This window comes from Magnolia sinica, chromosome 5 (assembly GCF_029962835.1).
Source record: "Magnolia sinica isolate HGM2019 chromosome 5, MsV1, whole genome shotgun sequence".
Lineage (NCBI taxonomy): Eukaryota > Viridiplantae > Streptophyta > Magnoliopsida > Magnoliales > Magnoliaceae > Magnolia > Magnolia sinica.
This window is the reverse complement of record NC_080577.1, coordinates 18,417,346-18,429,385: the sequence shown is the minus strand read 5'-3', so window position 1 is coordinate 18,429,385 and position 12,040 is coordinate 18,417,346. Positions and strand designations below refer to the sequence as shown.

General features: G+C 42.1%; 1 protein-coding gene across 1 annotated transcript; it reads left to right on the top strand.

Annotated features, from left to right (window-relative positions):
* The first annotated feature begins 354 nt into the window (after positions 1-354).
* On the top strand, positions 355-11,281 carry LOC131245630 (26S proteasome non-ATPase regulatory subunit 14 homolog). The gene is made up of 6 exons (XM_058245217.1): positions 355-611; positions 854-1,031; positions 8,897-8,978; positions 9,326-9,502; positions 9,906-10,073; positions 10,668-11,281. The coding sequence occupies exons 1-6, from the start codon at positions 482-484 to the stop codon at positions 10,857-10,859; spliced, it is 927 nt and encodes a 308-aa protein (XP_058101200.1). The 5' UTR covers positions 355-481; the 3' UTR covers positions 10,860-11,281.
* The last annotated feature ends 759 nt before the right edge of the window (positions 11,282-12,040 follow it).

Sequence of the window (12,040 nt, the reverse complement as noted above, 5' to 3'; positions counted from 1 at the left end):
CACCGTTGAAACATTTCCAATGGCCACCGTGATGTTTTTTTTACCATCCAACCTATTCATAAGGTCATGTAAACGTGGATGAAGTTAAAAGGCAAATATCAGCTTGATCCGAAACTTCTTCAGCTCCTAAGAACCTTTTAACGGTGGATGTTCAATCCACACTTTTTGGTCCACTTAAGCCCTGTACCTACCTCATTTTTTGGCTCATACCTTAATATGACCTGAGAAAAAGGATGAACGGCGTGGATAAAACACTTAAATCACGGTGGGCCCCACAGGTCCCTGTCCGGACGGATAACTGTCCGGGCGGGGGTAGGACGCAATCCGCATCCAAAACGAAATCCTAGTTCATTCCCCTACATGAAAAACACCGCACTCGCGAGTCTTTTCTCCATTTTTATTCCTCGAACAGAAAATCAGATCCGCAGAGAAGATAATAGAAATTTGCTGAAAACGAAAAGAAAGAGAAAGAGAGGTTGAAATGGAGAGATTGCAGAGGATATTCTCGGGCGCTGGTGGAATGGGCCACCCACCTCCCGATTCCCCACTCCTTGATTCGTCCGAGCAGGTCTACATCTCCTCCCTCGCTCTCCTCAAGATGCTCAAACACGGTATCTATTCCTCCATCCATCTCTCTCTCTCTCTCTCTCTCTCTCTCTCTCTCTCTCTCTCTCTCTTCCTTTGAGAATTAGGGTTTTCTCCGTTTCATGAAGATTCTTTTCCCCTCTTTTTTATGCGAATTAGGGTTTCCTTTATGGGTTTAGATTGCCCGATCTCGATCTGTTTCCTTTTCTCCTTTTCTGCGCTGTACGGATTGAGAAAAATAGGGTTTCTTATCATGTGATGTAAACAGGGAGGGCTGGGGTCCCCATGGAAGTGATGGGATTGATGCTTGGGGAGTTTGTCGATGAGTACACTGTCCGTGTTGTGGATGTCTTCGCCATGCCTCAGAGCGGTACTGGTGTCAGCGTTGAGGCTGTTGATCATGTCTTCCAGACTAACATGCTTGACATGCTCAAGCAGACCGGCAGGTACTTTTCGCTCTCCGTAATCTTGATCTGTCAGATTGGCTCTGTTTTTCTGCTGTGGAGTTTTTGTTGAATGTTGATGTTCTTGATTGGCTGAATGATTGATAGTGTGATGGATTAAGAGCTGGTTAAGTGTATGTTTGGATGCATTATCGAAGTGCATTGCAATTGTTATTAGTCTAAGAATGTGGAAATGATTGGCTTGTAATTCCTTCTTTGGAGCTAATACCGAGGGTCTGCTCACCAACTCGCAATTACTTTGCTATCAAATAACAGTTGAAATAAACGTAACTACAATTCAAGGGCTACTTCCTCATTATGGATGTTGGGAATGATTGCCCAAACAGCCATTCAGTCAATAAGAAAAGAAAAAATCTCTAATTCTTTCCCACTTCATCACATGTAACAATAATATCAGTCAATTCACTGGTTCAGCTGCGAGGATGATATTTGTTACGTAAAACAAGAGTTTAGTACTCTGCATTTGTATATAATAAGTGTTTGGCTACTCTTAGTTTGAAACAACGGATTGTAGGTCATGATTTTTTGGGGGAGTTAAGAAAATTATAGAAAACTAGGGCAATCATATTGCCTACAGGTCAATCTGCCCGCCCTGCTTTTGAAGTGGGTTTGAGCCAGGCTTAATGGGTAGTGGGTTGGGCTTGGGTTTTAAAATTTGGCCTGTTTAAGTAAATGGGTCAAGCTTGAGTTCAACCCTGCCCAACTTGATCTGCTCATATACCTTGTCAATGGGATAGGCAATTATATATACACATGACTTATGTAATTTTTGTACTTCCCATATTCCATTCTTAAACCCAAGTGTGGTCATGCAGCTCATGCTAGGGTGGGTCAGGTTGGTTTAGATCAACACGGTTATAGTTAAATTGTTGAGTTCGGGTTAGGAGTTTTATATGATCGTCGTGTATCAATCAAATTGAAGGGGAAATTTCATAGGATAGCTAAACCACCAGCCATGCTTTATGGGGCAAAATGTTTGGCAGCAAAGGAATTATCCTAGGATGAGTGTAGCTAAAATGAGGATGTTGGGATCAAGGTATACCGTATCGGTATCGGTTGGCATAACGGTCCCCTCCAATAGGTGAGATGGTCACCACTATGAAGCCTTTCATGCTCGGTAGGTGGACTACCATTCGTATTAGAGATCAGCCTATGCAAGCCGAATAGGTGTTGGTAAGCCAAGGTGAAAGAGACTAGGTCTTGGTTGTTCACTTGGAAACTGTTATGATGACATACATTCTGTGCTTAATTGCTTACAATTTTGTATATGATTTCTCTTTAAGTTAATTTCCATATGAACTTGAATTATGCATAGATGATTACTTGTTGAGCTTTATAGCTCACCCTATTTAGGACTCAACATCGTAGGACCCGAAACTTAAAGGACTTATTTTGGAGTAGCTGTGTGATCTTATGAATATTCCACTCGTAGAGATGGAGAAGGCGCATGTAGCGCTATATAGTTGACTTAAATAAGCTCTAAAAAGTTGGCTTTTAGATCTTTTAAAAAAAATATATATAGATAAGAATAATGTTTGTACCCATGGTGAATCTTCCTTATTTGAAATAAATTGTTGATGTTTGAGTATATGTCGTGATGATTGTATGTGATTTTAGAAATACACCCAAGCGCCGAGGGTTGTGGTGTGACAAAATCGTATATGGCACATGAAGAGGCCATTTAATGATGGTGAGTCATTGTAGGAAAGGGTGTCAAAAGAAAACTTTTTATAACCTCTCTCTCTCTCTCTCTCTCTCTCTCTCTCTCTCTCTCTCTCCATCTCTTTTCCTTCCTCGTGCTATAGGAAAGATCTTGCAGATGTGGTCAACAAAAATCTTCCTTTGAGTACAATTATGAGTAAAAACCAACAATTGCTTCCGTGGTCTGAATCTGATCCTCAACATTGTTAAGAAGCTTGTGAATGTAGTTTGATATGCACCCCCTGTTTGGCATCCATGTCTTGGCCATTCCCTTAGCCAAGTTGCCTTGATCTTAAAAAATAAATAAATAAAAGGATTGACTGATGACCATGATAGAGATATTGCAATTTCTTTTGACATCTGAAGCCAGCCCAACCTTTTTACATAACATTCCTCCCATCCTTTTTATTTTTATTTTTATTTTTAGTTTTTAATTTGTTGAACACAGACAACATTTTCTAGCTACCAATTCTCAAATCTAAAACATTGGCCTTGAAGACAGTCTGGCCCACTCCAACAAAATTGGAACATGAGCTAACATGGAGCTCGGAAGGACGGACTGAATCACCCCCAAAAAATGCCTCTCCCAATCAACCGAGATGTGAGATCGATTGAGCTTTCCCATGATTAGTCATCCTAGTCGTTTGAACAAGTGTATCTCCCCCCATTTAAAGGCAATTCAATAAGGTTTAAGTTTCTTCACTGACATTGTAATACGACTTCCCCCCAATTTTTTGTGAGTAAATCTGATGGTATTAATGTCACCTCCCATGCACCATAGGAGGTTCCGTCACATGTTAATGCCAAGCAACTCATCCCAAAGTTTTTTCTTTTTCTTTTTTCTAGGAAAGATGGGGCTATTCAAACCATACACAGCTGATAATGCCCACCCAAATTTCTCACCAACAATCGAACACTTCCACTAAAGTTGAGAAGACTCCAATCATGCCTCCATAATTTTCTCTATTCCACTTAAGAATAACACCCTCCATTGGGTATTAAAAGTTAATTTGCATAAGAGCAAGCTGGTTGGGGTTAGGTTGGAGGCTCACGAAGTGGAGGACTTGGCTGGGGTGTTTGGCTGTGAGGCGGGTTCTCTTCCGATGACGTTTGTGGGGCTCCTATTGTGTATTGGGAAAACGTCAAAGCGGCTTTGGGATAAGTTAATTGAAAGGGTAGAAATGATGCTTGCTCATTGGGAAGGTCGCTACCTCTCAATTGGGGGTCGCATCACTCTTATCAAGGTGGTTCTTTCAAGTCTCCCCCTATACTTAATGTCCCTCTTTAAATGCCCAACGCGGCGGTTTTATCCAGGCTCGATAAGCTAACAAGGGACTTCCCTTGGCAAGGTGAAGAGGAGAAGAAGCAATTCCACCTTCTCAATTGGAAAGAGGTTTGTAAAAAAATATGAAGAGGGTGGTGCGGGAATTAAGGATCTCAAGTCCATGAACACTGCGCTTTTGCGGAAGTGGTTTTGGCGTCGTGGGGAAGATGGATGGGGCTTTATGGAAAAGGGTCCCGAAGTGCAAATATGGTTCCTCCCCTAGAGATTCGACATTTTATAGAGCTTTCGCCTTATGGAAAGAAGTTTGCTCAGTTTAAGCGAGCTTCTTGTAAGGTGTGCGGTTTGCCGTAGAGAATGGCGAAACTCAGATTTTGGGAGGATTTGTGGGTAGAGGGTGTAACTATGAAAGATGAGTTTCCTTCTATCTCTATTCTTGCAACGGACTTGTCGATGTTGGTTGCTAATTGTTTTTCTTGGATTGGTGTGGCCGTCGATTAATGCTTGGTAGCCTAGCATGGGGTCAGTCTTAGCCGGCATAAGACTGCTCTTTGAAGATTATCTCTTTTGGCAGCTTGGCGGGCAGTTTGGGAAGAAAGGAACGGAAGGTGTTTCAATAACTCCTGTTAGGCAGCAGCTTCTATCTCCCAAAGAATTAGATTTTTAGTTATAGAGTGGGGTGTTTTAGCTTCTAAGCTAAAGGGGTGTAGTCTGGAGTTTCTAGGGCCGTAGCTGAGTCGTTGTCTAGGTGTATCGCTTTGTTTTTCTTTTCTTCTTTTAATAAAATTCAGTTGCCTTCAAAATAAAAATAACACTCTCCATGACACAGATATCCTGTAAAATGGAGAATCCTTTGTTTCTGCAAGCCCACACCCATCCATTGTGGAACCATCCAAATTTCTAAGTTTTGACACTTGTAACACAACAAAGTCAATCCTTTGTTTTTGCAAGCCCATATAAAATTCTAGCCAAAGTTCTCACTCTCCGATTGAGTCGAGTCATTGGGAGGATCATCTCTGGTAATCAGGCCACGTTTATCGTCGGCAGACAGATAGTGGACGCGGCCCTCATTACGAACGAGTGCTTGGATTCAGCCTCCTCTTCCGGGAAGAAGTCAGTAATCTGTAAGCTTGATCTTGAAAAGGCGTATGATCATGTGCATTGGGATTTTCTGCTTTATCTCTTGAAGCGGATGGGATTCGGGTCGAAGTGGCGTGGCCGGATAAAGGAATGCATCGGCTCAGTCTCCTTTTCCGTTCTCTTGAATGGCTCTCCTAACTCGAGGGGGCTTAGGCAAGGAGACCCCCTTTCCCCTCTCTTGTTCTTAATTGTCATGGAAGCCTTCTCCAGAATGCTTCACAAAGGTCAAGCGGAAGGCGTCTTAAGTAGGTTAAACATCAAAGGGCTGATGAATTCGATATCGATAATTCAATATGCAGACGATTCCTTGCTCTTTTCGGAAGCAGAGGTCGAAAATGTTGAAAATTTGCGCACCGCTATCCGTTGTTTTGAGGCAGTATTAGGGCTAAAAGTTAATCTAGCTAAGTTCAAAATGTACAGCATCAATATGGACAGTGATGAGCTCGCGGCCACGGCGGGTATTTTTGGGTGCGATGCAGCTTCGCTTCCCTGTTCGTTCGTTGGGCTCCCCCTTTGTATCGACAGGCCGCCCAATAGAATGTGGGAGAAAGTGTCCTCCAGGTTTGAGAAGCTTCTTGCAAGATGGAAGAGTCGATAGTTATCTCTAGGCGGTCGTCTTGCCCTTATAAAAGTCACCCTTTCCAATCTTCCAATTTATTTTTTGTCTCTTCTCAAGTGCCCCAGCGCAGTGTTGGCGTCTCTCGAAAAGTGCAGGCGTGATTTCCTCTGGCATGGTAATGAGATCAGGAAAAAAATTCATCTGATGAAATGGAAGGATGTGTGTAGGCGGAAAGCAGATGGTGGGCCTGGATTAAGGGATCTCAAGGCTATGAATCAGGCTTTGCTTGGTAAATGGATCTGGAGATTGGGGGCAGAAAACGGCAATTTTTGGAATGATGTTATCAAGCATAAATACAGGAAAGCGAGTGGGGGCTGGTGGACTAAAGAGTCCTCCGTGTACAAGGCGTCAAGTATCTGGAAGGATATTCTAAGAGCTAAAAGGGTGGTGATCAGCGGTATTAGTTTCGAGCTTGGTGATGGGGCGAATATTCGTTTCTGGGAAGATAACTGGGTGGGGGACAGCCTCCTTAAAGATAGATTTCCGTAGATTTTCGCCTTGGCCCCAGCTAAATCAGTTTTAGTGGCGGACTGTTACGAGATAGTTGGCAGCAATATTGTGTGGATTGTTGTTTGCAGGCGTAATTTGCAAGACTGGGAAGTTCTGGAATATGCTGAGTTGCTGGAGTGCATCTCTGTCCTCTCTCCATCCAAATCGACCCCCGACAGGCTGGTCTGGAAGCATTGTAAGGCGTGCAGTTTCTTGGTATCCTCTTTGTACAGCCACATCTCCTCCATCAGATCCCAGATTCAGGCTAGAGGTGAGGCTTTTTTATGGAAATATGCTGTCCCTCCCAAAATCGTGGCGTTTGGCTAGCTGGAGGGGAAAAGGAAGATCCTGACCATCGACAACTTGCAGAAAAAAGGGATGATTCTCCCTAATGTTTGCTTGTGCTGCATGCATCAGGAGGAAACTGTGGATCATCTTCTGGTGCATTGTTCCTTTATTTTCCACATCTGGGCCGATTTTCTTTGTAGTTTCAAGATCAGTTGCTGTTTTCTTGAGAGGGTGGATTCTTTCCTGCAAGTGTGGCATGGGGTGAATATGGGCAAGGAGAGAACAAAGATCTAGAGGATGGCGGTCCTTGCCATCTGGTGGTTCGTGTGGTAAGAACGTAATAATAGATGCTTCAGGGATGAAGCCCATACTGCTCAGTATGTGTCCACGAAGGCGAAGAAGGCCTTGATAGAATGGGCCACGCAGGTTGACACGCTGAAAAGTGCTGATATGTTGTTTTTAGGGGCGTGAGCTGAGCTGTTCTGTTTCTGCTATCTCAGCAGTTTTTGAGTCTCAGTTTTTGCTTTTTCAGCCTTTTTGCCTTTTGTTTTTCTTGTTTTCTTTCGGTTTTTTTGCTCTCTTTATTCTCCTGTATCTTTTCGTTTTAATGCAATATCCTTTCATCTTTCAAAAAAAAAGAGTCAATCTTCCTTCACGTTATAAGATCCTTCACAGCAGGCCTATATTCAGCACTGCTAAGCCCTCTCACATTCCAAGATAGTTTCTTCATTGGAGAACGTTCGATACCATAGCCAAACCTCAATTCCTCTTTTTGACCGCATTTATGGTCCTTTACTCTCCTTTTCATACATGATAGTCTATTCAGATTGGCTAGCTCTCTCTTACCTTTGGGATACTGCCTGCTCTTCTATTGTCTGGATCTCTTTCTTCTGGTTTTTGACAACAACTCCTTGAACGCTTGACTTAAGGTTAAGAAGCCATCACATGGACCGGCCTAACATAGGAGAGGAATGGTTCCTTGAACATTTGAAAAATTCCCAACTATCCCCATTCGTAAGATTACCACAATTTGTTACTAACCTCCCCCATGGTGCTTGTGTCATAAGATTCGTACAACACTGATGCTTCATTCAGTTTCTTCTTTAGGTTAATCTCTCCGACCATCTCTTTTTTCTAGTTTTTGACGATGATGACACCAACTCCTTGAACCCTTGACTTAAGGTTAAGAAGCTATCACATGGACCAGCCTAACAAAGGAGAGGAATGGTTCCTTGAACATTTGTCTAATTCTCAACTGTCTCCATCGTAAGATAACCACAATTTGGTACTAACCTCCCCCATGGCGCTTGTGTCATAAGATTCGTACAACACTGATGCTTCATTCAGTTTCTTCTTTAGGTTAATCTCTCCAACCATCACCCTTCTTCTGTGCTCTCCACCTTGTATCTGCACAAATTTCGGTTTAGCTTTCTTTTCCCACTGAACCTATCAGAAAGGGAGAATAAAGCTTGGAGCGGAGGTGATGAGGACACTGAATGTGCACTGGATATATACACTCGAGCTGCCCTTGCCGGATAGGCTTCTTCTAATGACCGTCAGTGAGTCACCACTCTGCTGCATGCGCGCCTCTTGTGGATGTCCTCCCACCTACAGAGGCAATTGAATTGGAAGGAATATCTTCTAAGCTGTCATCTGGCTCTCCTATAGCAATTGGGATTTCTTCAATCAGGATGCTCTGATCCCCATGTTCCTCTCCGCCATTATGTCCTGTCTTTCCTTCCTCCATTATTGCTGTTGCTGCTGCTACTGTTGTTGTTGTTGTGAGGCATGCAGGATCTGATTTTCAAAACTATTTTGATGATATGAGGCACATATAATCCAATTATGGAAACTGTTATTGTTGTTATCACCAAACACATCATCATGTGATCTATATGATGTAAATTTGCTAAAGTGATTCTAGTAATCTTGCCTCCTTCAAACATCTTACGATGGGTTGCTGCTGGGAATTTGATAACGGTGGAGGATGCATCATATCAATTTTTTATGGCCTACAAGAGTGCTTATATAGGGTTAGAGACATGCTTTGTAAAGGGAACTCTAATCCATTAGCTTAATGGATTGTTTGTGATCCTTTTCTTTTCTTTTTCTTATTTGCAGATACATATTCCCTTGTTTTCGCTGATTAGAAAAGGTTGCACATTGCCATGCTTGCCCTATTATTTTCTTCATGTATTTTCTTTTTTAGGTTTCTTTTAATGACAAATGTGTCTTGTGCGTGGTTACAAACTAATTTAGACATAGACTCATGGTTGACTCTGGTGCATTTAGTGATTATTTTGCTTATTTTGCTTCGTGGTATTGCAGACCAGAGATGGTGGTAGGATGGTACCATTCTCATCCTGGCTTTGGCTGTTGGCTTTCTGGTGTTGACATTAATACACAACAGGTGGTCTATTTTCAGTTGGTTTTGTTTTATCTTCTGGATTGATGTTTCTCAGCCCCATATCATTGAAATCAACTCTTAAAATCCTCTCTAGCCTCTACTAATTCTCATGTGGATACGTGGATTGATTATAATCTATTCTTCCTAAGATTGCTACTCAGTTTTTAGATTTTTAGAGTTAAGCTGCTATCAACAAAAGGACTCTCGGATTGTTGTCTTCTATTTGCTATTCATTGATTTCAATGCTAATAGCTGACCCCAATTAATTGAGAGAAGGCTTAGATGATGATGAATTGATTTCAATGCTGATAAAACTACTTGGACTACTAAAATTCAATTGTAATTTGCAGAGTTTTGAAGCTCTGAATCAAAGGGCTGTGGCAGTGGTCGTAGACCCAATACAGAGTGTGAAAGGAAAGGTAGTGATAGACGCCTTCCGCTTGATCAACCCACAGACTATGATGCTTGGCCAAGAGCCACGCCAAACGACATCCAACCTTGGACATCTCCACAAGCCATCCATTCAGGTAAGTGGGCCTTGTCTTTGAAAAGTGTAGCTTTAGGAGTAACTACAATCCTTAGGGTGGGTTTGGATGCAATATTTGTATGGAATTGCAATTATTAGTGTAAAAATGTTGAGGTGACCATAATTTCCTTCCATAGCATGTATAATGAGGACATGATGTCCAAATTGTGGCGACATTAATGTTTTGAGTTCAACTTGAAAGGAATGCAATTGCAATTTGAGAGCTGCTTCCTCATTTTCTCATACTAGGAACATCATTAGTTTTTATCATTTCCTCATTATTGAACCGAATGTTTGCACCTTGCAAGTCAATTCTCTTGTGCACCCAAATGCAGCCTTTGTCTCTGCTCAAAGATCACAGCTTGTTGCAAAGTGACTCTTTTTTTTGTTACGACTTTTATCAGGCATTGATCCATGGGTTGAACCGGCATTACTACTCAATAGCCATTAATTACAGGAAGAATGAACTTGAGGAGAAGATGTTACTGAACCTACACAAGAAGAAGTGGACTGATGGCTTGACGCTCCAGCGGTTTGATACTCATTCGAAAACCAACGAGCAGACTGTCCAGGTAGTGCTAAGTTCTGGAAGAAGCCCCTCTAACCAGGGGGGCATTTCTTTCTTCCTTGCTGTGTTTCATAAATTCTAAAATGTTACTGAGAGATGGATGCTTCATAGATATTCCATATGACATGTTCTCACTCCATGCATGGCAATTATAGTAAAAACAATTTGCAGTGATTGGACAATTCTGACCATCCAGTTGTGACTATTCTGGTTGAATGTGGACCATAGCCTCTCCTTGAGTGAACTGTCACCTTTCAAGGCCCCGGATTGAAGGCAACCAGAGTAATCCCCCTGCCTTTTGGGACGAGGGCCATCCAAGTGGCCCACTGAATTGAAAATCCTGATCGACATGTTCAAGTGTCATGATTGCAATACTGATGTTCTGGGGCACATTACATGGAACTCCGTATGCGCAACTCGTGGTTGCATACTCGCACTCACTGTTTCCTAAACATCTAACTCTTGATTAAAAAGCTCTACATGTTCTTTTTAGGAAATGGGTAAATGCCAGCAAAACTCAAATTTAAGACTGAACTCTTCCCTTCTTTTCTTTCTATTTAATGGGTGAAAATTTATTGTGGTTGGTATGTTGGTGCAGGAGATGCTGGACCTGGCCATCAAATACAACAAGGCAGTTCAGGAGGAGGATGAGTTGCCACCAGAGAAGCTTGCAATAGCAAACGTGGGCAGGCAGGATGCCAAGAAGCATCTGGAAGAGCATGTCTCTAACTTGATGTCGTCCAACATTATTCAGACACTAGGAACCATGCTAGACACTGTCGTATTCTAGAGGAACGACCGCTTGTTGGAAACGAGGCCTTGTGCTAGTGAAGTACAAGATGAGCTGGACAGTTTCTGTGGAACACCAAATCCAGCGATGTCTCTTGATTGAAAAAGGGTTGTGGTAGCCACCTCCATTTTACTATCTGTGACAACAATTGAACAATGAATCTGATGGCTGATTGGCTGGATTTTAATGTTTATCCGGTGGGCACAATCTCCTTTACAGGAATGCACATGCAACATGACTCAGATGCGTAGTTCCATTCCATGCCTGATGGTGGCACGGTTTCTATGTTGCTTGGTGTATTCTGTTTTATTCCATTTTTATCACACTCAATAGTAAACTGGCCACCATGGTGGTATGTAATTGTCAGATACGGACCTCTGCCAGAAATATTTTTAATTACTAACCTAGTTTTCCTGGGCCAACGATCAGAGGAATTTCGCCATTGAATCATTGCCAGATAATGATGGAAGGTTTGGCTCAAAGGTCCATCGTCAATGTGGATGGTCCATGTTTTTATTTTTTATTTTTATTTTTATCAGATTGGTATGTGGCTTTGCAAATCGGTGGGTGTGAACAGAGGTCAGTTTTGAAAATTTAGGATCTTTGGACTGCTATATAAGTTTTTGGTGGTGGCTGAGGAAAGTGGGATGAACCTAATGAATACAACAGACTGATGATTTGAGTAGCCATGGGTTGTGTGCCCATGGCATGTCAGAGATAGCTTTCCTCGTTTATCTAGAGGTTGATAAAGCTCTCCCCCTTCTCCACTATGTTCCAACCATTTGATGATTGAGTGTACCAATGGTTGGGAGCAGATTTGGATGTGGGCGCGTTAGGTTAACTTTCACCTTAACTTTTTTTTAAAAAAAAATAAATTATTTTTAGTATTTTAGATACACTCATACCACAGTTGGATTGGATTTCACACAATGGGTACTCGAACTTATGACGTCATGTTGAAATTCTTGTCAGTCTACCACTGAAGAGGCATGAATAGGGATTTCCTTCATTGATATTGTAGGCTGGTTTTTAGATGGTGAAGACCATTCAGTCAGACCTCAATGATGGCCAATGGCCATATTCAGTGGTTCGCCATTCCACTGGAAGACCCATCCACAAGTACATGTACAACTGGATGTGATAGGGTCTGTGGAACGACTATATCTTCCGATCACTCTAGT